This window comes from Brugia malayi (assembly GCF_000002995.4).
Source record: "Brugia malayi strain FR3 genome assembly, contig: Bm_v4_ChrX_scaffold_001, whole genome shotgun sequence".
NCBI classification, from domain to species: domain Eukaryota; kingdom Metazoa; phylum Nematoda; class Chromadorea; order Rhabditida; family Onchocercidae; genus Brugia; species Brugia malayi.
In genome coordinates, this window is record NW_025062479.1 from 9,778,010 (window position 1) to 9,801,103 (window position 23,094).

Genomic DNA, 23,094 nt, shown 5'->3' on the forward strand with positions numbered 1-23,094 from the left:
AAAAAAAAAAAAAACAGGAATTATTGCTGAACATAATATCGTAGCAATATGTATATATATAATATTTGATTTAATGAAAGGGAATATTTTTCTAAACGAAAAAAAATTTTTTTTTCTCTTTTTTGTCTCATTCACTATTTTTATTTTAAAAATTTACGTTAGTCCTTAAAAAAAAAAGAAAAAAAGAAAAAAAAATGCTGACTCAATGCACTTAACATTAGACAAGAAAAATTTTTAAAGAAAGGCAATTTTTTTTGCTTTTTATTTTTTTCGTATTACTTCTTAAAGATCAATACTAGATGAATGATTTATTCTAAAGATTAATCAAGTTAAACTTTTACTATAATATTTTTCATTTTTATCATATATTAAGCTAAGAAAATTTCAGAAAACATAAATTCAATTTAATCCGATTCGACTTTATGACATTTCATAAAAAAAATGTAAGTGTAAAAAAGAAACAGAATGATAAAATAAACAATATTATAAGAATGAAATGATGTTAAAAGGTAGAAATTTAACAGAGAAGAAAAGATGATGGGAATGGTAGATTTGTATGGTTAAAATATTTCTTCTCATCCTATCTGTCCACCTTTTTCTTTCTTTCACACTACATATATTTACTTGTTAATTACAGCAGCAGAATGATAACAACCCATACTACAATTTCCCGTAAAGTCTCCACTTTTATCTCTTTTATATTGAATTGTGGCAATATACCATGAATGATAGTATCCATCTAATAATGACTGTCCAGTTGGTTAGTGTCATTAGCAACAACTAAAAATTCAGTGCAAAAAGACGCACAATGGAAACCTGTTAGTGAATCAATAATTTGTCGATATATTGTTGAAGTGTGCTAATTACTTAAGTCCACACAGTAAACTGGATTAAATGATAAATTAAAAAAAGTTTTGGAAGCGAATAATTAACTCAAACAAGGATAAAACTTTTCACGGTCTCTTCAGCAAGGCATCCATCACTGATATATAGATAATTTATCACCTGCAAACACAAGTCATTATCACTTCACTAATTACTTTTTTAAATCTAATTCCTAGAATCAAGTTTCTGCTATTCTATCAATTACAATGAGATTAAATATAACGCTTCTTGTCCATTTATATTCATTGCGGATTGCAAAACAGCATCCAATGTAATGATGGTTTTATAGCGTTATATTGTCAAACTTTAAACGGACAAAATTTTATTTGCAAAAAAAACTGTGACAACAAGTCAACAATAAAAGTGCCAGAGAAGATTCTTTTAATAACAAATTTTTGAAATGATGGTTATGCCAAAGAAAAAAAGAAATAGTCAAAAAGTAGACATATCTGTATACCATGAAGAAACACTAATATTATTCTAGAAATACATATATGATAATGAATCCAAATTAAATAGATATAATCAAAACATTTCCCAACCATTTATCGAAAAAGAAAAAAAAAAAAAAAAACACACACGAAGACACTAAAAAGACAAAATTGAAGAATGAAATTTTTTGAAATTGAATTACTAGAGATCAGTGATCTAACGGTTTCATCTGTTAGAATTCCAGTTTTTAACCCATATTTCCACATGATATTGATCGCACAGAAGTATAAAAATTTTTTTTAAACTGACCCATTTTCGTACATACAGTGAAATAAGACGGTTACTTGTTAAGTCATATAATGAAGAAATTTAATAAGTCCCCAACCTCCCAAATTTCATATGAATGAATTATAATATGAAGATTTTCAACTCAGTTCATACTCAAGTTCAAAATTTAATCTTTTAGTTCCACTTAATTTGTTTGCTTCCAAAAAGCATTAGCAAAAAATTTCCTAGAAGTTAACCATAAGAAATGCATTTTCTTACATATAAGAAATTCAAATTTCATTATTTCAAGAAAGTTTCTTCATTTTTTGAAAAGACCGACTAATCTAGAAAAATGAAAGCTTTCCCTTTCAAAGCTTAATAAAACTAAAGAAATTTGAATTTCCAGCAATCTTTGCGTTTACAAAATTTGCACTGATTTTCTCCATTATTTACACATTAAAAGGTTAAATCATCTCTTACATTAAAATAAAACTGAACAAACAGAGAGAGAGAGAGAGAAAAAGAGGGAGAATTCAAAAGTGTCGGAAAGTAAATCTGTGATTAGAATTCTAAAGCATAATTTTCAACAATCTGAACTTTTCTACTGACTTCTCCCTACACAAAACAACCTATGGTGAATATAAGTGAATCTCTTCCAAACTTGAAATTGCATTTTTGTCTTATTTAAACAGGGTTGAGTATGAACCTTATGTACTATTTCACACTCCTATAGCATGCAGTGTTTACGGTTAGGTCATGTTGATTTAAATAAATTGAATATAATCGAAAAAAAAAAAAACACAAAGGAATTGACTCCTTTTGTTAATTTATTAACAACTGAACAACCGCGATTGAAAAAAATCACTGGTAAAGTTCACATATTTTCCAACACATTTTGCAAAGATTTCAGTGTTTCAGCAAGTTTTTTCTGATCAGAAACAATGAATTCAGCCTGCGAAAGATTTATCAAAAATGCCGCTATTAAATCTAAACATTTGCTAGCCAGTGCCGTCCTGCTGCAATAAAAACATCAATTACTACATTTCAGTAAAAAAAAAGAATGTTATTTTAAAAATTACCAATAAATATTTTTGCACTGGGTTTTTCAAAAGTTCCAGTTTGTCCGATTAATTCTCCTACTAAGTGCCATTTCTTATACCTTTCAACTAAATGCTCTCTCTACTGATTGGAAGGAAAAATGTTGAAAAATATACATCTAGTGTGAAAACAATGACAACAAATCTTACTTTTGCCGATAAATACAAGAAGGATTTTCCACAAACTCAGTTATAACATGTAATGCTGACCGCATTAAGTAACGATTTGCCGTATTATTCTTGTGATAAAAAGGATCTCTCCTGCAAAAGTTTAGCTCTCTGACATGAAAAGCTACAGTACTTATTATCATACTTCAAAGTAAAGTCAAAAATGAAAAAAAATTCAATTTACCTGAACGTAGCCGACAATGTATCAACCATAACATTTAGCGGCGCATCGATTTTTGCGCCAATGAAATGAAAAAACGAAGGTGAGAAGCCTTCGCGCATTCCTCTGCTCAACAATTTCGACAGGATTATTTCTGAAAAGATCATGAATAAAGTAGAAAAAAAAAATTATCACTACAAGAAAAAAGAAAGGAAGATATTTCAAAATATTTTTGATAAAAAGTATGAATCGGCAAATGTAGTTTAATAGATATGTACTTAGAAAACATATCAAGAAGTAAAAAATGGATGTCAATAAAGAAATCAAAAAAAAAAAAAAAAAAAGAATCAGTGCTTTACCTTGCTTTCAGCAGAGACTTACCAAGTTTTTTATGGTAAGAAGGATAATTCTGTTCCATATTACTCCGTAAATAGAAAACAGGGTTACAGATTTTCCATATTATATAATATGCTCCAGATTTTTTTCCTCGGTTATGTACTCGTTACATACTATATCATATTTAGAAGAATTACATTTCCTATCTAACATTAATAGAAAAAAGAAAAAAGAAAAAAAAAAAGAAAAAAAAAACATACCGAGAGGATAATATTTTGGTACCATCGAATACTTCTTCGCTAAACTAGCTATTCGGTTACCTAAATGTTGAATGCGTATTTCACGCGATTCATTTTCAGATAAAAGCAACTCTGTAAACCAGTGTTATTAGTTGACAACAACGGGTAATTGTGAACCAATTCAATAAGCTAGAAAAAATTTGCTTACTAATTACGATCAGTATTATAACATATTCCCATTCCTAATATATTATACAAATAATGAAAAGAAAATAGTGACATGCGGTAGAATGAAAATTCGCCTTTTCTCTTCTTGTTCAAAATCTAATTAAATTTGCAAATTCTACACATTTTTTTTTTTTTGCATATTAAAAAAATTTTAATTTATTAACCTCTGTCAATTATTTCAGTATAGAAATCTTCGATGGCATCTTCATTGTAAGTTGATGAACAAAAACAAAGAGCAAGCTTGATTTCCGGCAAATCCAACGGAATAGCAAACCTCTCGAAAAGTTCCTGCACCGTATACAATTGCTTTTCAAGACTATTTCTGGCTCTAATTGTTTCACGAGTTTGCGGCATCGAAAGTACCAAATCCCTAATTTTTATCTCCATATTAATATTAATTAATGTTGTTTCAGTTGACGACACATGGAGATTAAAAAATTAAAAAAAATGTAAAATTCAGGATTACCTCCAGTAGTGTCGACTAGGATAGATGGAATGATCTAAGAATAAGTCTTGTTACCCACTTAAGTAAGGTTAAATGTGTTAGTCTGAACACGTAAACGGATGGAAGGTGAGGAGATAAAAATTATCTGAAAAAGGACAGAGATTCCAGTAGAACTTTAAATTATACATGGTTAATATGACGAGGAAAATAATTTAGCTAACCTTGCAGCAAGCTGAATTTGAGCAACATCAAGTTTGTCCCGTATTTCTAGTACCAGATCGTGTAATTCGATATCTTTGTCAACTTGCGGACCTGCTGATTGAACACAAACTGCAGCCTGCGACAAATATGCAACACGACGTTGAATATCAAATGCATCCCTTGAAACAAAAGAGAAATAATACAGGAAGTTATCAGAATAATATTATAGAACTAAACGATGAAGTAAACGCACGTTTCGCGTTGAGCAAGTTGGTATAAAAGGCGAGCTGCTTTTACATGATCATCGTTGCGTTCATGAAATCGCCATAAAAGATCTAAATAACGACTCGAACCACCTTCTTCAACACAACGATGAAGGAATGATTCTAAGAACGGAGATTTACTCTGAAATGGATTAACAACTTGAAAATAATTTTGTCATTTTTGTAGAAATATTTTCAAAACACATCTTCTTGAACCATTCTTTTCTGTAAATTAAAATGATTGCAGGAAACCTTGTTATTAAAATGCAACTTTGCTTACTAAATGAGAAAAACATAACAGAGTAAACAAGTAACCTGTAAAACAACATTGCTAAAATCGTTATCCAGAAGCCATTTAAAAATGGCTACATTTGCAAGTTCATCTTTCGATTCCAGAACTTTTCGGATGATGAGATCTTTCGAAGGATTAAGTAGATCTGCTGTACTCGAAATTTTTTGATCATTCATTAAACGATCCAAAGTGTCAATTATACACTTATAAGCATCTTTCCTACAAAATTTTCAATTGCATTAAAGCGAAAGAAAACAAAAAACTGGTCATGGTCATCACATGATAATTAATTTAAAGAATTAGAGAAACCTTCTTGCAAATGCCTCTTGTGCAAATACATCATTTTCCCCGCAATAATTTCTGTATGCCATTACAGCTAATAACCTTGTATCATCACGTTCTGCTCGTTCTAATGCCAAATCTACTATCCCTTCCACATAATCAACTAAAATACATTATATATTACGGTAGAAACAAAGAAGACTTTGGAGATGTTAGCCGAGAAAAAATCGTTAAGAACAAAACTGAAAATCATAATAAAAGCGGCAGTAATATAAGCATACTCAACCCACCTTCCTCACTTTTTGTTTTTTCTAGCAACTGATAACTGTTTGATATAACTATCTAATCTGCTGACTATAGCTATACAGACGATGCTATAGTTTAAGAAGTGACAGACTTATGCCATTTCTTAACATTAAATAGTTCGATATTTTGAATCCAAACTACAAAATGAAACACTCAGCGAGAGAAGTCATCACTGCAAAAACAAGAACCCTAATAAATTATTCAGGCACACTAACATTGTCTTTTGCTCTAGTACACTGTGATTAAAGTTTTCTTAGAAAAAAAAAAATGAGGACCACATAAACCAGTGAAATAAGCTGTTACCCTCGTAAAGAAGTTGACAAATCATTGGCAAACTGATTTTCTGAATTCCCATTTTTAATAGTTTCACGGCTTCTGACAATATTTCTGTTCGTGCAGAACATGGAGGTAAATGGCGCACTTCCTCGATCATCTCTGTGGCCTGCAGTTCGATAAACTGTAACGATGGTGCTTCTCCATCACATAAATACAAGCTAGAGTTCACGGATAACGAAGACAACTTTAACAATAACTCCTTTATAAGTCGTCCATAATTAATGTAAAGTAGCTGACGACTAACAACAAAGTAAAATTGCTTCCTATTATTATATCCATAGGATCTATACTTCAGAACGCCACTGAATAAAAAGTATCTTCTCGTGATACTGAAACAGCAAAATTATTGAAAAACAATGAGCCTACCTTCGTTGTATTAGCATCATCTACAGAAAACAGTGAGGGACAACAATCACGCAGTTCTTTGCATAACACAGTAGTTGCTGCATTATCACCCAAATAATGTCGAACCAGACATGTTATCAAATCGGCACACAACTAAATGAGCATAAATAATCCCTTATTCAGTAATACGTTGCAAATCAATAAAACTAAAATATGTCTACCTAAACTGAAACAATATCCGACCAATCTTACGGCACTAGTGCACTACCCATAGCCATATTCACTGTTGCTGTTATCACTAGAAAATATACTCTCCTTAATGATCAGGTCGCTCTGATAATCATGGTAAACGCATCAAAACTTTTACCTGTTGACCACTCAATACTATATTGCAGAGACTTGTGACAGCCAAAGAGCTTCGAGTTTGTATACTGAGAAGGCCTGTTATAACGTGAAATTGATGCTCACACAAGATTTTCCATAATATTAGCACCTCTATTGTTAGTGATAACAGTTGACGGAAACCCAATAATGAACGACGTTCGGAATGCGATGCCACTGAAGTAATATCACTACTAGCAAAACGAAATTCAACCAAACGAAAAATAACTCATAAACTCATAACCCACATAACTCATAAAGCTGTGGCATTAGCATTAAATTATTAGTCATCCACTCCATACACCATAATTCTAAATTAGTACCTTCGGTGTGGCAGCTTGAAGTATTTCTATCTATTACGAGTGGTTGAACATATTCCTGAACATTCCCAATCAAACCGTAGTCGTCAATGACCTTTTTGAATGGTGTTAGCTGCTTTAGTAACCACTGCAGCTCATCAACGGCATACACACTAACAAGCTGAGATGAAAATACAATTAATACACAAAAGTTTGTATAACAAATTCAACCTTGAATGATGAGGTACTAATAAACACACACACACACAAAAAAAGTGTCAGTTCTTAATACTTTGTTGTCTGGAAGCAACTGGCATAAAGCTTTGGTCCAAAAATTTTCAACAATTCGGGAAAAATGAAGGAATAGTGCATTATGTCGGCAACTCATTGATGCCTGCAATCCAAAAACCAGTTTAAGTTTCCAGCGACATGCGGTTGATGAGAAAAGTTCCTGGTTCGGAATTTTTGTTAAGTTGTACTTTCAAGAAAGAAGTAACAGCAACTGCAGAACAGAGAACTAAAGAAATTTTCTGATTAAGATTCATGGTAAGCTAACATATGTTTGAATCTCGCTGGATGCAGAAAGTTCGTTATCATAATGTGCTTCCAAAAAAAATTCTCCTGACGGCTGAGCAAGACGTCTTTGTTGTTGCGGAGTAGACGAGAACAGAGGAGCTGTAACAACATAAGATATTCCGCAATACTTCAAAACAAGGATAGAATATTTGAAGTATCAGTTAAGATTTGATTCAAATGGGGAAATTGAAATTTTTAAATCACTAATCAGTTTCAGCGTTCTTAATATTTTTATAGCACTTCCGCAGAAACTCTCTAATTCAGCGAATTTAATATTGGATAACCCTGTCTTATGTTACCGACTTAAGTAAAATAAGATCATAAAATTGAGATCCACACTCGAGAAATATACTTTAATCTCTAGAATTAAAACTCACAGCGAATATGCATAGAAATATCAGAAAATGACCCGCTGCTAATGTTTGACAACTGGCTCAAACTGTTCGTAGGCATAGGTGATGTCAAATGTCTATTCCGGACCTTTTCATTGCCCAACATAAAAAACAACCTTAAAGCTGAGCTCTGAAAACGGTAACTATCAATTCAAAAAACGAACAACTGCACATTCCTTACAAAATTGCAGCTCCGATTCCTAAATCGTTTCTATCATAAAAAGCTGGACAGGACGTATTTGTTCAGTCATTCATACAATGACTGAACAAAATTAACCTTCACTGTACTGCTTGCTCCTAACTCTGTGCAAAGAATCGTGAGAATCATATCGCCAACATTAACTACTCCATGCAACTGTGTAAAGTAGCTAGCATGTGATGAATCAGGTCCGAACTGCAGGAGAATATCACGCAACATATCAATGGGAGCACGATGATCAATGATTTGTATTCCCTAGAATTTCAATCAGAAGCGAATAAATAGTTCTTTGAAATAAAAAAAAAAAAAAAGATATGAGTAATAAGTTACATAAATTTTCTGATATTAGGATAACCATACTAAGCAATAATCGTCAAAAAAAGGTTCACAAATCTCGCTGTTCAAACAACCACTTAGTTTTTGCCTATCTACGCTTATTGATTTATGTACAAAGAAAAATTTATATATAAAATAAATACCTTTTCACATAAAATAATGAATTTTCCAGGTGTATCTCGAAAAAGTGAAAGATTTGTTGAGTGACGGGAGTCTGCAGGTGTCTGAAATACAGAAAACATAGTGTAATTTTAAAATGTGGACATGGGGGCCGAAAAAAAATTTCGACCCATAAAAAGAGCGCAAAAAAAAACATACAGAAAAAGGTGCTCCGGAAACAGCTTTTGTTATCGTCATTACCAAGCTTCTAAGGCGTAACTGTGTCTGAAATATATTTGCAAGATGTTATTATGTAACAGGTCAGTGATAAATTCATCTGAACTCAAGAATATGATTATACTACAACAAAAGATAATCTACCTCAACCGCAAACCTATATTAAGCAAAAAAAAAAAAAAAAGATTTGTACGCCAACCAGAGTCATGAAGTTTTCAGGAAAAAATCCAATTACAAATATACACAGCAGATCTGCTGCAAATGCTTTTGGAGTGAAACGGAAAATAGCTGGAACAACTAGCACTGATACAAAAAGAAAAAAAAAAGAAAGAACTAACCACATTCTCTGTAAGACATTCAGAAGTTGGAAAGTTTGATGAACAAAAAATCGAGAGATTGGAAATATCGATGCCAGCTTCGCCAGCCATTATAGCAATTTCTATGAAAATTATAGAATGGGCAAAAGATTTTCAATATTTAAAAGTACAATATTCATTGGTTTCTTTTTTTTTTCTTAATTTAAAAAATCTCATTTATTTAGAAGTTTTCCTTTTTTTTCCTTATTTTTTGAATGAGTGTCATATTCGTCTCCTACTAATATCAATAAAAACGAAATATCCAGCAGAAAACCAAAGTTTTTAATATATGTAAGTGGAACAACTCTACTGTATAAATTAGTAAGAATCGAAATTTAGAAATATATACCATGAGAATAAAAAGTATCGTAAATAGAGAGCGGGTGGAAGGAAACTGGCGAAATACCATACCCTGGAGGTAAACGGACATGTTTCAAGCGCAAGCAACTAGGTCTCATGCCTTCCTGAAATTTTGATTTATATCATTCAAATGCGTAACATATTCTACTACTCCTTTCTATTTTTTCTTTCTAAATCAAATATAAGTTTTCATAAATTTGAATTCTAAGATAAAGAAGAGGCATACCATCCAATTCATCAAGGATGATTTCGAAGCCACCTGATAAACATTTTTTGGTGCTGGTGGAAAACAGCTAAAGAATAAACGAACACCTTTTCTTGTCGTTGCAATCTGAATATGAAATAGAATTTGAATCAGAAATGAATGTTTAACAAGTAGCTAGGCATAAAAAGTTGAGGTGTTTGGCTCCAAGAAGCACACCAGTTTTGTGAAATAGCAAAAAACATAGAAAAGTATCTTTTTTCATCCAACTTCGAAAAAGCAAACTCAACAATATGTCAACCTATTTCGAAGCAATGGAACGGGGCTTAGAATTTCCCACATTATTATAGAAGTTCTGATAGCACAATGATTTCATAACTTACAAGATGCAGATAGCGAGATTGCGTATAAGAGATTGGATTAATACCCACAATGTCGTTGAAAAAAGAAGCATCCACGGATCGGCATTCTGCTGCAGCAAGCTCCTAGATTTAGATCATTTTATAACTAAAATGCGCTGCCCAGTCAGAACATAAAATGCTTAGTTATTCAAAACAATGCATCAAGAAAGATAACATGATTGCACGTCAGAAACAACATGATAAATATATTTTGCATCGTCAACTATCAAACTTTTAGTTAATTAGGCTAACTTTTAGTTAATGACTATACTATCTAAATGTTTCACATTCAAAAACATTCAATGCACAGTTATTGGGTGCATTTCCAAAAAGAAAAAGAAACACGGCTAATGAGGTAATGAAAAATTATGTAAATTGAACCTGAATTTGTCCGTAGCTGAGTGATGCCACCTTAACTACTGAATTTCCGTCAGCATGCAAGTCGTAAACCTGTATGGAACCATTTTCAGAAAGACTGTATAAAATATGCCTAGCGTCATCCAAGCATAATCGTACCAATCGCTCTAAAATATTTACGTTATTAGAAATGCAACAGAAATTACCAAGAAACTTTATCCCCACCATAGTTTCTTAATATCTTTACAAAAATCAAGTTCCAAAAAATATGCAATGACCAACTAAAAAAGAAAATATATTACCTTCTTTCCCTGTGATCAAAGATACGGAAGGCAAAAAATAACTAATAAAACTTTTGGAATGATTTATCTTACGACAACGACGACTGAACCAACCTTTATCCTGAAAAAAGGAAGGGCAGAGTTTCCAGAGGAGAGAAAAGAAGTTTTTTTCATCTTTATTAACCAAAGTAAAGGAGGAAGTAAATAAAGGGAAAAAAAAAAATATATATATATATATATACCTTAAAAGGAAAATATTATGTGTACCCATCTCGAAACTTAAGTAAAGAAAAGTGAGAATATGTAAAATATGATATCTGAAAATAGTGGACGACCTGATAATCAAGCTCACACAAAACTTCCTCTTCCGTGAAAAAAATACGGCCGTTTGATGTTGCAATTATATCCGATATAGTTGTGTCGTCAATTGGAACCTGCAACTTTCAAACCTGTAACTTTTACTTTAGCTATAAAAGAAATAAAATTAAAGTAAAATAGGAATGCAATTATTCAATCTTTGTGCTATTATTTCAAATACTATAAATACAAAATTTTGCTCAGAAACGGACAAAACTCTTACAAAGTCATTTTCCTTTGAAGAAAGCACATCCAAGGTGGAAATAATAAAAACAATATAATACAATATTATGAAGGAGCAGTATGAACAACGGACTAAGTACGCTGCAATTACATACAATAAAAAAAGAAAAAAAAAAAAAGAAAGACCTTGAAAAGCGCATCTGGAAGGAGATACATATCAGCTTGCCTAAAATCGTCTGGCAAAGAGGATACATCTGTCACTGTTCTATTACTATTTGTGAAGCTTGCTGCCAATAATACAATTTCTTTTGTTGTCGCAACAATAACCAAGCAATGAATGTGTTTCTGGAATTATTAGAGAATTACGAGATATTAGGATATATTTAATGGGAGATGAAAAAAAAATTGATCAGAACAACATCAGATGAAGTTTAAGTGGACGATATAGATAACGTCTCGGAATCTCCTAATTCGAATATCAATAAACATCTGTTTCTGTTGCAGTAAATTACCTGGAACACCCCAACTTTCGGTTTCGCAATTGCCACTTTAGTAATTGTATTAGGTATCCCATCGAAGTAAGCTAAATCCGAACTAAAAATAAATAAATTCTAACAATTCCTTTTAATAATGTAAATAAATGAAATGTATGAAGTCCTCTTTATAATTGAAAAAAAGAAACTCGTCGCTCCAATCCTGCTCAGCAATCTTGTGAAATTTTGTCTTACATCTCCGATACCTGAGAATAGGATTACTTCAGAAAAAAAAAAAAAAAAAAAAACAAAGGAGTAACCCACCTATCTTCATAATTCCAAACATACAGATCGGCATCAATTGTCATATAAGCACGTCCAATTTCGGGTAATATACCCATTGTGCAGATGCTTTGTGTACCTATAAAATTCGTCAGTGTGATCAACTAGATGACAAGGAACAAATATACTAACCAAAAGAAATTAAATCGAGTACTTCAGAAGCAAACTTACTGCTAAGCTGATCTTTCAGTTCCTGTGGAATGGGCTTCAAATGACTATGAACAAATTCCGGTATCTCCAGGTCATTCAGTGGTTGATAATCTCCCGTAGCAAGGCCAGATATTGATACTCTGTCTACAACAAAATTTTTTACTTACTTGACTCCAATGTCCCAGAAGATAAAGAACTGTCAAAGACAATTTCACTACATCAAACAATAATGTATAATCCATCTAACTGATACGAACAAAGTAAATTGACCTGGTTGGTACGGGTCGTATTTTAATTTGTAGTACAAATCAGAATCTTCACTGATTTTTAGAATTGACCGTTGTACATAGCTTGCAGCATCTTCCAAAGCGTCGCCGGCAGGCTGTCCATATAATTCCATACCTAGTATTTGAATTAAAAACTACATAAAATTCTTCACAATATCAGTACCGAAACATGGGAAGACAAAGTCTGAATAACGATCCTTTAGTGAAACAAGCAATATTATAGAATGTTCAACTTGAAAAATATATGTACGCTTACAATATTAGAAAATTCACAGAAATCATTAAATGAAAGTATACGAGAATAAATGCTAATCGTTCGGCAAATCCAACCTAAGAAAATTAAATGACAAATGTAATAATCCAGATGAAACTGAAGTTGTCAAGTGCGTTCAATATTCTTTACAACACAAAGCTATGTCAGTAATTACAAAAAAAAAAAAAAAAAGAATTTCCCAGTCCGACACATTTCCATACAACATACTACAATCTCATCGAATATACCCTACAACTAAACATACGACTCCCGCTGACACGAACAATTTTCATGTAGGGTCTTCGGATAGATTCCCGTGACACTTACCATGCGACACCTACACCTTCTTCATACGATGCTACGGGAGAGGGAGTGACCGGTTAACGGACAGATCCTTTCTATATGAATTGGAAGAAAAAAATTGCATGAAAGAAGATTCATATTGTTTTGTTAAGTAACCTTGACTTCACAATTTCTGCATTCATCTTTGTAGTGGAAAGTAATGCCAAGCAATCAGCACTTCATGTTTTGTCAATTTTGGATTTGAATAGGAAATGATGTCTACGATAAAAAATAATAAACCGACTAGTAACAGAATGTCTGTTTGCAACACGATTGATAATTAGTTCAAATTATATATACGACTAATGCATGTATTAGATAAATTTTGCTAAAATCTACAAAAATTTGCTAAATTCATGTAAGGTAATAGATTACCTCCCATGAGAAAGATTTCAAGTCCTAAGAAACTTTTCGGTTGTTCTAAAACCGCGATACGCTAACACTCTTTTTCCTTCAAGTACGACATAAGATTATCATATCTAAATTCGGTAGAGGAATTTACAATGAACACTGCAGATTATGTGGATTAGTAGTTACCAGTTAGTTAACAACTAAAAACTCTCACAATTGATTAATTATGCATCTCTACCATCCTAAAATTGTGCTGAAAAAGATTGAATCAGTGGTACTTTTTCCTTCTTTGAATATGGGCGGGAAATCCGGAATGAGGTTAAAAGTCTGTTTCCCAATTCAGAATTTTCAAACATAAAATATATCAGTATATCAACTTCTGATTTCCGTTTTATATTTTCCAATTATTTGAAAGCTGTTCTCTTATTGGCAAACCGCTCAGCAATTCTTTCTCATTTATATCTAGTAAATCTCAGGATTACAGATAAGAAATCTCACAGGTCAAATACCCCAATACGACCATATTCAGATCTCTGCACAGATTTGTCAGCAATCCGGTATTTGGCGGCGCGCCGAAAATGATTGTGGTGAAATAGCAGCGATGCAAAGGGCTGGTATGGATGTCATTACGAGATTGTAATGGTGGTAATGTGAGCTCAGGTAGTTCTCTCTTCCTGTGCACTTAGCTGCTCTCATATTTTGCCACTTCTCTTTCTTCTTACAATTTATGACATACTCATATTAACGTTGATATTTGAGAATGATTTAGATCTTAATCAGCAGATTTTATACATACTGTGTTAGAAAGGAAAAAGAAAAGTTGATTGACATAGAGATAATAAAATTGCTTTTCATTTTGATGCATTAAAAGTAATTCTTCTCATTATAGATTTACCAAGAATTGGAATGTTAAGGTTACTGCTTAAATATATCTTATTTCTTTTTCCATATCTCGTATACCTAGTATCAGTGTAAGTAGGAGTAATAAAATTTTGTCTGGTGATTCCTAATAAACTAAGGTGTAGAATTTTTAATGATACAACATTACACTTTACAGAAAAAAAAAATTTGTTTTATTAAGACAGTGACGTGTCAAATGACGTAATATAATGGTTTTTATTCAGGGTTACTGAAATTCAGATGATCATTTGATCTGTTAGTCTTCTAGATTTGTAAGATTTTCGTACATTTCCGATATTTTCGCTATCGAACTATAAATGAGTGAATGGTGGACACTGAATGGTGGATACACCTGGCGTTTAGTTGCGCAAGTTGTGGATGATGGTCGTGTTGGATTCAACCGTTCATGTATAGATCTGGAACCTTGGCAGATCGTCTCATACACTTTATCCGTTGTTTGCTTCTTCATCTGGCTACGGAGACTGTTAAAAGCAAATCGTCCTCTTTCCACCTGTATTCGTGCTTTGGTATTTTTTCCTTTGTATCTAATTAGTTTACTTTTTCGAATGATTATCCTAAGGTTTTGATGTTTCCATCAAATAAAAGCATATTTATACTAACTTTGTATTTTTCTAGATTTTTTCCGCATTTCGGATGATGCCTTGGGTAAATACGCAAATAAAAGAAGAAATGGAAAAAGCAAGAAGAGATCTTGAAGAGACAATACATCAGTACGATAAGAGAAAAGTGCGTTGACAAAAATTATGCTGTTACGCTGTGCAGACTTTTTTATTGTTTTACGATGAAATCTTTTAATTGATTTACTGGAAATAGCATAAGGAACATGAGGAAATGAAGTCTGAGGCAATGTTTTGTATTGTTTATGTAGTTTGATATATTTTCCAGGAATTCTACAAGTTCTTGCCGGAGCATGGACTTGCAACTAATAATATAATTCATGAGGCAGAGTTATATAAAACAATGAGTGAATTTTCTTTTCACGAAGGTCACGTTTCCGGAGTAATCTTTACTGATGTCGATAAAGAGCACCGAGCATTACTGCAAAAGGTTAGCAAGTATAATTACTTTGTTAATTTTTTATTTTAAATGAGATTACCAAAGTTTTTTTTGCAGGTGTTCGAGATGTTTGTATATTCGGACTCTCTATATCCTAATCTTTTTCCTGGCTGTCGGAAAATGGAAGCAGAAATTGTACGCATTGTTGCATCACTTCTTCATGGTGGACCTGGCTCTTGTGGAACCGTTACGTCGAACGATACAGAAAGCAATATATTGGCATGTTTCGGTAACTGTTTTTATTTTTTTATAAATCAGTTTTATATTAATGTACGAATGTTTTTGCTATAAACATGGAAGAATGTTTTTCTTTGGTAAATATCAATTCATAGAAGATGAGAAATACAATCAGTTGTTTTTTTTTTTTTTTTTTCAAATGTCAATGTCACTTAACTGAAAAGTCAGTTTATGAGGAAAAAAGTACATTATCAAATTCTAGCTATTATCCGCATCTTACTCTATATTTTAGCTTATCGAAATCGCGCATTTAGTCGTGGAATCAGGCATCCAGAAATGTTAGTACCGGCAACTGCTCATGCATCATTCGATAAAGCAGCGAAAGTATTGCAAATGCGTATTCGCCATATTCCCGTTGATAAAAACCAGCGGGTTGATGTAGGTGCAATGAAGCGTGCTATCAGTAATGAAACTTGTATGGTGTGTCTCTTTTCATAATTTTCCAAATAAACGGATTTTTCTGTAGTGACAGAATAGTTTTAAAATATGTTGCTTATTTTACATTTATTTAAGTTTCTAATTTATTTTGTTGTAGCTCGTGGCATCAGCCCCGAATTATGCATTCGGTACTATCGACAACATAGAAGCGATTTCTGAGGTGCTTTCTACATTCCTAACGAAGCTTTTGCAGTGAAACAGTAAATAGTTTTGGATGCTGATTTCCAAAATTATGCCTAACTTTTTCCTGGCTGTGCCAAATCGCTCATGGACTTCAATTCCTTAATGTTTTAATAATGGGAACAAAAAGAACCGTTGTTTAATTTACTCCATAATATAAAATGCTTAACCGTTCTATAGTTCCGAGATTTCCAGTTGAGCCAACGATATGGTATTCCTTTGCATGTTGATGCAACTCTTGGTGGTTTCATTTTGTCAATAATGGAACGATGTGATTTTGCAGTTAAGTCGTTCGATTTTCGTGTACCCGGCGTTACATCAATTTCCTGTGATATTCAAAAATATGGTTTTGCTCCAAATGGTATTTTAAACTTCCTCTTTATTTTTGCTTTTCACGACATTTTAAAGTTTGTATAAATTCTTTCATTCATCATTTAGAACGTCACAAAAGTTGTTTCTATTAGGAACATCGTTAATACTGTATCGCGACTCATCCTTGCTTCATTACCAATACTTTTGCGACAGTGAATGGCCTGGTGGTATATATATGACACCCACGTTAGCTGGTAACAGAGACGGATGTGCAATAGCTTTAACGTGGGCTACTTTATTGTACAACGGAAGACGAGGGTAAGGCAGTTATATTAACTATTTATTTCATCTTATTGGTGATAATTGCTACGTTACACATTTTCATTAACTCGTCAATGGATGTGATTTTTCTTTAATATGTATATCAGTTTAGCAATTCAGTTGATGGAGAAAGTACATCAGTTGGAGGATTTGTTGGAAATTTTTCCGATTCTATATTTTTGGATTCTGAGTTTTAAGAATTATTTAATTAGGAAATTTTGCTGTCCTGTTCTTCAGCTATGTAAAACGAACGGAGGCAATTATTAATGCAGTGCGTGAGATACGAACAGGCATTGAGAAATGTTTGCACATACAATTGTTATGTGAATCAGATGTTACAACTGTTGCTTTTACAACGAGAGGTCTCAATGTTTATGCCTTGGCAGATCGTATGAATAAGCTGGGATGGGTCTTGTCTACTCTTCAAAATCCGCCTGCGTGAGTAATTATATTCAATTCTGAGAGTAAGTTCAAATGTTCTTTACTCTTTACAACTGCAAACTATTTTTTTCTTAATATTAGGCAATTTTTTCATATTTTTCCAGTGTTCATATATGTGTTACATTGAATCACACGAAATCAGGTGTTGTGGAAAATTTTCTTCGTGAATTGAATATGGCGTGCGAAGATCTGGTGTCAAATCCTGAATTCAGCCATCAGTCAAGAACCGCTGCGATCTACGGTCAAGCTTTATTTCAAGAAATTTATTTTAACCTTTGAGGTGATTGATGATCTTTAAGTAAAAGATCATCTTTAATATTTTAGGAGAGATAATGTTGAGTTATTTCTAACACTATATTTTTTTTGGCTTTTATTTTACTTTATTCACTGATTATTTTTCTAGGTATGGTATCTGCTGTACCAGATCTGGTAGAGGAAATATCTCAGATGTATCTTGATAGCTGTTATGCAATGCCGTTACCACCATCTGGTCGTACACTGAGTGTTGAGGGAAGAAAAAAAAGCCTCATTCCAGATTAAATTGCATAATCGATTTTTAATAATAAATAGAATGTAGTCCAGAAATATCCCGACAATAATAATGCGGTTAAATTAAAATTAAAAAAATAAGGTAAAGTGAATATAAATACATTTCATCACTACTATATGTGGATTATCATCATTTTATACTGTCATTCATGGTAAAATCTTGATTATTTTCTATAATACGCTACAGTTAGAGTTGAAAGCGATGTTTTAGTAGGAACTATTAGACATTTAGGGTATATTTTTTCAGAACTTGTTATCATTAGATGGTTCTGTCATATAATTTTGATGTTTAGAGCCTTATTATTTTACCTTGTATTTTACGTTGTGGTGAGTATAGTTTTGTATTTGATATATTATTTTGTCTTGTATTCAGTGTAGTTTTTTCTTTTTTTTTTTTCCATAAATTGATCATTTAAGTAGTATGAAGTATGTGGATTTCATTTCGTTTCCTTTGTTGCCTTATTACGTATAACGTACTACATATGTTTTGTTTAACTTACGTTACTTTTAATTGAGTTGGTTGTTTTTTTTTTTTTTTTTTTGTTGCTCGAAATGTCATTAATTGGGAGAAATTACTTTAGTTTTAATATGTTCTGTTTATATTTTATATGCTTTGGAAGGTGCGTAATATTTATGCTAGCCAATTTTTCCATACGAAAAGTGTAATTTTTCAAGCTTCAAAAATATCATATGTATATCTCAATTTCTTGTGATACTTTTTGAGCTTTGTCGTTTCTTTCGTGCTACAGTATTATCGTATTTGCTTAGAGTATCGGTTAAATTGCAAGAAGTTTCTGAAAGACGATATTCCTCATTGATGTGAATTAATACTGTATTTATTTACTTTACCGATTAGTCCATTTTTTAATGTATACTTCATGTTTTTGAAGTTGTGCTAATTTTGTACTAATCTTATATTTAAAGACGAAATGTATTTTATTGTAATTTTCAGGTCTGTAGTGCTTTGACAAATTTTCAGTATATTTGAGTAAAAAAAAACTTATTTGCACTCAACTTGTTCACTAATTTGCTGCATGTGGCTGAAAAATATCTGTTTCAAGTTTGTTGGTTATGAAGTATGCCTTTATTAGGTTCGCTTTAAACTTCTAAAACAGCGTTATTTAGCTACTGACAATATTATTTACACTGTTAGTGCATTTACGTATTTACATACATTAAGTAATGTTTCCTTCGGTGATCATAGTTATCGATTGGTCGTGTTTTCGCCTCACATATGTGATGAAACTATTAGCAGTGAGTTGTTATGAAATTCGTTAAATTTCTTTTAGTTAAAATTCTACTCTAAACTTCCTAATGTTGATAATGATAAATAGTCGTAGTCATAGATGAAGTGAAAGAAAGTAATGTACGAAAAATGATAACAGCAGTTGAGTACTTCATGGGTAATTAAGTTATTCAATTCCTACATTTCACTAACATTTATAAGAAAAAAATCTTTTTTGTTTAGCATAAAAATATTTTTTATTAACAACAACATAATGTGTTATTGCCTGAAATCCTGAATCATGAATTAGCAAAAAAGAGTGTGCCACTTGCGGTTTTATATTTCAGTTTAACAACAATGTTCATATGGATTTATTGCTAATATTTTATGCTGTGGCAGCTGTTCTTTTCGTTCTTTTAATGCTTTTTATGATCACCTTGCTTACCCTCAGTTGTTTACATATTTTTAGGTGATTTTTTTGAAATCTAATATTTTTTAATGTTTTTTTTTTTTTTTTTTTTGAACTTTAAGAGGGCCAGCAATATAGGATGTTTCAAAAAATATGTATTTTGTTATATTTTTTAAAGATTTTAGCTCAACTTGAAAAATTTTCTCTACTTTTTTTGTGTGTACATATATAACATATTTAGAAAACATAAAATTGCGTGGAAAAGCTCGGTCAGTTCGTTGAATTTGGTACCCAGATCACTGGATATGGCATTTGATGGTATTATCGAACAGGTAGTATTTTTATATATTAGTTCATTAACACAAAAATCATTCCAAAAACTACAAGAATCCTTTTGAATTGTGAATTAGAAATTAATACTATTATAATTGTTTATTTAGAAAGTTATTTTATTTAGAAGAATATTATAAATATAAAACAAATTAAGGGATTTTAGATTGATGTAGATAGGATAATAAGTCGTCGTCAGGAAAGGATAGCGGAATCTATTAATTCAACGAATGAAAATGAAGATCGAATACATCCATTAGAACATATTGATAATGATACAGCAACAGTACTTGCTGTAGATCAGTTGTTAGATACTTCATTTCTTATATCCGATGAGGAACTTGCCTGCTATGCACCACCTGTTGATATGAAGATTGTTGCTGCTCGTAGAGATCATGTTTGAAGGAACGGGTTTTTTTTTTGAACAAAATATGCCATATTCGGTTGTTTGTTTTGTTTCATTTTGTATCATTCATTTCGAAAACAATTTTCGAGAGTTTCTTCTGTGATTTGACATTTCATAATAGATTTGGATATTTTCCTCTAAATTCAGCGAATCAAATTTGATTTATTCCCAATGAGAAACTAATTTGCAATTTCTGCTATTTCTTTAGCATTGTTTTACTTGTTTCTGAAATACATGCTTAATGTAACAATGTATACTTTGAAAAAGGATTTTCAAGATTTTATAAAGTAAATGCATAATGCTATTTTTGATCTTTCGATCTGTCTTTAATTGATGAATATTATACAGATATTGCCACAAAACCTTTCCTCATTTCGTTCTGCTGTATGTAAGCATTTCGATGAATTTAAATCAGATATTCGTCCTAATAACAATCACCATCATTCATTTCTGTATTTGTATATAACTAATGCATATTTCTTTTTTTAATTTTGGAATAAATCCAATTGCTATTGTATTCATAAAATTAAACTTGGAAAATTCATTGTATTGGATGAATACTATTGGATAGCGTCTAAATACGACAGCGAACAATTGCATTTGAATATCAGTGGAATATTATTATGAATAGTTAAAATAAAGGGTGATGAGTTGCATAACAAAAAGAATAAAGTAGTTGGGTGGGAGAATTCGGTAAATTTTTTGTTAAGCTATACTCATTATCAATCGGCGTCAATTATCTTTATTGGCGATAGCAGCATAATGCATCTTTTAAGTAAGCATAAATAAGGTTAGCATATTCGAACTGAAATCAATAATTGACTTTGGCGGTACATCACATGAGTTCTGTTCTTCTTTTTGTTAACTTTTTACAAAAAGAATTTTATATTTGTACTGCTGTTCATTTATTGAATGACTTTCGATAATTATCAGTCAATATGTATCACTCATTCCGTTGTCTAACAACCAAGTTATTGATAATTTTGAAGTTTAAATAATTACTGAGCAATAGATTGAATTTTTTATTAGTATGTAAACACTTTTTTTCCATTTTCAGGCATTAAAATTCCTTGAAATGTTGTAGCATTTTTCAAAATGAGAAATCTTTTGTTGCAAGGTAAGTTCATTTGCTATTATAAAAATTCATATCTATTAAATGCTTTCAAATGAACATCGTTTATTATGATGAATCAAGAGAAGATTTGGAAATAAGACGCTTGTATTATTTTTGTTAATTAAATCAATGAATGTAAATATTTAAAGCTTTATTTATAAATTTTATTTCACATATGAAGTATGATCCTATTGCATACATATAAAAACATATAAAACAATAATTCATGAAATAATATAGCATGTTATAAATGAACTCTAAAAAATCTTTTATAACTTAATTTTTCTCGTTCATTTTAGAAAATATAAAATAAATGAAAAAAAAAAAAAATGCTTAGACTGAGAAAATACTGCAGATCAGATGATAATTTAAATGAAATAATACCATACTTTCAATGAAACTAACATATTAAAGATAACGTATGAAGAGCTTAAACTTGGATGAATTTTAGTTGTCGATGATGAATGCAGTGAGCAATTTTCCACCACTTAATATGAACAATAATAGACGTATTATTATACGTTTAAAGATTTAATCAATAATCAGTAATAAGAAGTTATCAATATTAATTGCACAGCAGGAATGATTCATATTGCAATGAATAATATATTAGAAAAGAAATTTTTTTTTTTGATAATTTTTTACCTATGAATCTTCCAACCATTTATGTGTAACATGCAATAATAATAATAATAACAATAATTTTTTGATTATAATCTAAAATTGTTGGATACAAAATAGTTAATTAAAATAGTCAAAATAGTTAATAAGAATAGAAAGAAAAAGTTGTCAAGACTTATCAATTATTTGGGTTAGCTTAAAGTATTGTTCATCACTTTATCTTTAATGCGATAAATTTAAATCTATGAATGAATCATATTTGAAAATGATTTGAGGTAATGGTTTTTTTTTTTTTTTTTTTTCTGTTTTCTTTTTTTTAAATGCATTAACGATTAAAAGTGATGGAATGAATTAGAGTGTATAGTTGAGTTGGTGAAATTCTTCAAGGAGATCTCAAATTATGAAGTTTTTTTTTGACACAATTATTTCATTCAGATATAATGAATAGACACTGAAAATGACACGTATCAAAAACTTGATGTTAAAAGAGAAAAGTAAGGATTATTAGATTGAATAGAAAACTAGAACTTGGAAATTCCGCAATTTAATCCTCTTTTCCTTCTCATCATCTTTTAATCTGTTATTTAGCCAAAATTTTTCCTGTGTAAACATCGGTTGAAAAAAAAAATAAATAAATAAAACCTTCATTAGTATCTAATGTCAGATTTATAAATGATAATAATCCTTATATATTTTATTACTTAATTCATATTAATTAAATATACATATGTCCTTTGACAGTTTTCAGAAATTAATTTTCTAGATGACAGATGTCATTTGGAAAAAAATTTATGGTTTAAGATGAACATGAAAAAGAAAAAGCTCATATCACTATTGAATGTTGTTTCGTAATAAATGAGTATTTTGATGAAATAAGATTGATTAAATTTATGTAATAATTTCAAATGTAAAGATATACAAGAGAGAAATTGACGTAAACATTGGCATGAAAACGTGAAATGTATTAGAAATCCTAATTTGAATTTAAGTTATACTACGGGTAATTTGTTGATTAATTAAGCCTAGATAAAATAAGGA

The 23,094-nt window shown here is 31.1% G+C and overlaps 3 protein-coding genes across 4 annotated transcripts; 2 read left to right on the top strand and 1 right to left on the bottom strand.

Moving 5' to 3' along the window:
• Positions 1–2,458: 2,458 nt before the first annotated feature.
• Positions 2,459–12,663, bottom strand: Bma-npp-8 (the record flags this gene model as incomplete). 2 transcript variants are annotated; one of them, XM_043074277.1, is made up of 31 exons in its annotated part: positions 2,459–2,600; positions 2,832–2,942; positions 3,034–3,163; positions 3,606–3,665; positions 3,977–4,182; positions 4,479–4,637; positions 4,712–4,863; positions 5,037–5,232; positions 5,323–5,458; positions 5,905–6,043; positions 6,304–6,435; positions 6,650–6,840; positions 6,987–7,143; positions 7,255–7,356; positions 7,519–7,637; positions 7,916–8,060; positions 8,208–8,384; positions 8,609–8,689; positions 8,784–8,849; positions 9,140–9,240; positions 9,507–9,621; positions 9,744–9,848; positions 10,103–10,204; positions 10,502–10,644; positions 10,780–10,879; positions 11,094–11,192; positions 11,485–11,643; positions 11,811–11,892; positions 12,096–12,192; positions 12,285–12,407; positions 12,534–12,663. In XM_043074277.1, 31 exons carry the CDS (start codon positions 12,661–12,663, stop codon positions 2,459–2,461), a joined length of 3,957 nt encoding a protein of 1,318 aa, XP_042930211.1. The 2 variants fall into 2 exon arrangements, with proteins under 2 accessions (XP_042930211.1, XP_042930210.1); XM_043074276.1 differs by having other exon boundaries at positions 3,606–3,716.
• Positions 12,664–14,713: 2,050 nt separating this feature from the next.
• Bm18217 (Uncharacterized protein) lies at positions 14,714–17,942 on the top strand (the record flags this gene model as incomplete). The annotated part of the gene is made up of 11 exons (XM_001897739.1): positions 14,714–14,923; positions 15,033–15,143; positions 15,303–15,464; positions 15,531–15,702; positions 15,943–16,130; positions 16,246–16,308; positions 16,524–16,689; positions 16,793–16,958; positions 17,199–17,399; positions 17,507–17,643; positions 17,806–17,942. The coding sequence occupies 11 exons, from the start codon at positions 14,714–14,716 to the stop codon at positions 17,940–17,942; spliced, it is 1,713 nt and encodes a 570-aa protein (XP_001897774.1).
• Positions 17,943–19,133: 1,191 nt separating this feature from the next.
• Bm6991 (Pyridoxal-dependent decarboxylase conserved domain containing protein) lies at positions 19,134–20,318 on the top strand (the record flags this gene model as incomplete). Its single annotated transcript, XM_001897738.2, has 4 exons — positions 19,134–19,205; positions 19,524–19,645; positions 19,827–19,917; positions 20,082–20,318. The coding sequence occupies 4 exons, from the start codon at positions 19,134–19,136 to the stop codon at positions 20,316–20,318; spliced, it is 522 nt and encodes a 173-aa protein (XP_001897773.2).
• Positions 20,319–23,094: the final 2,776 nt, after the last annotated feature.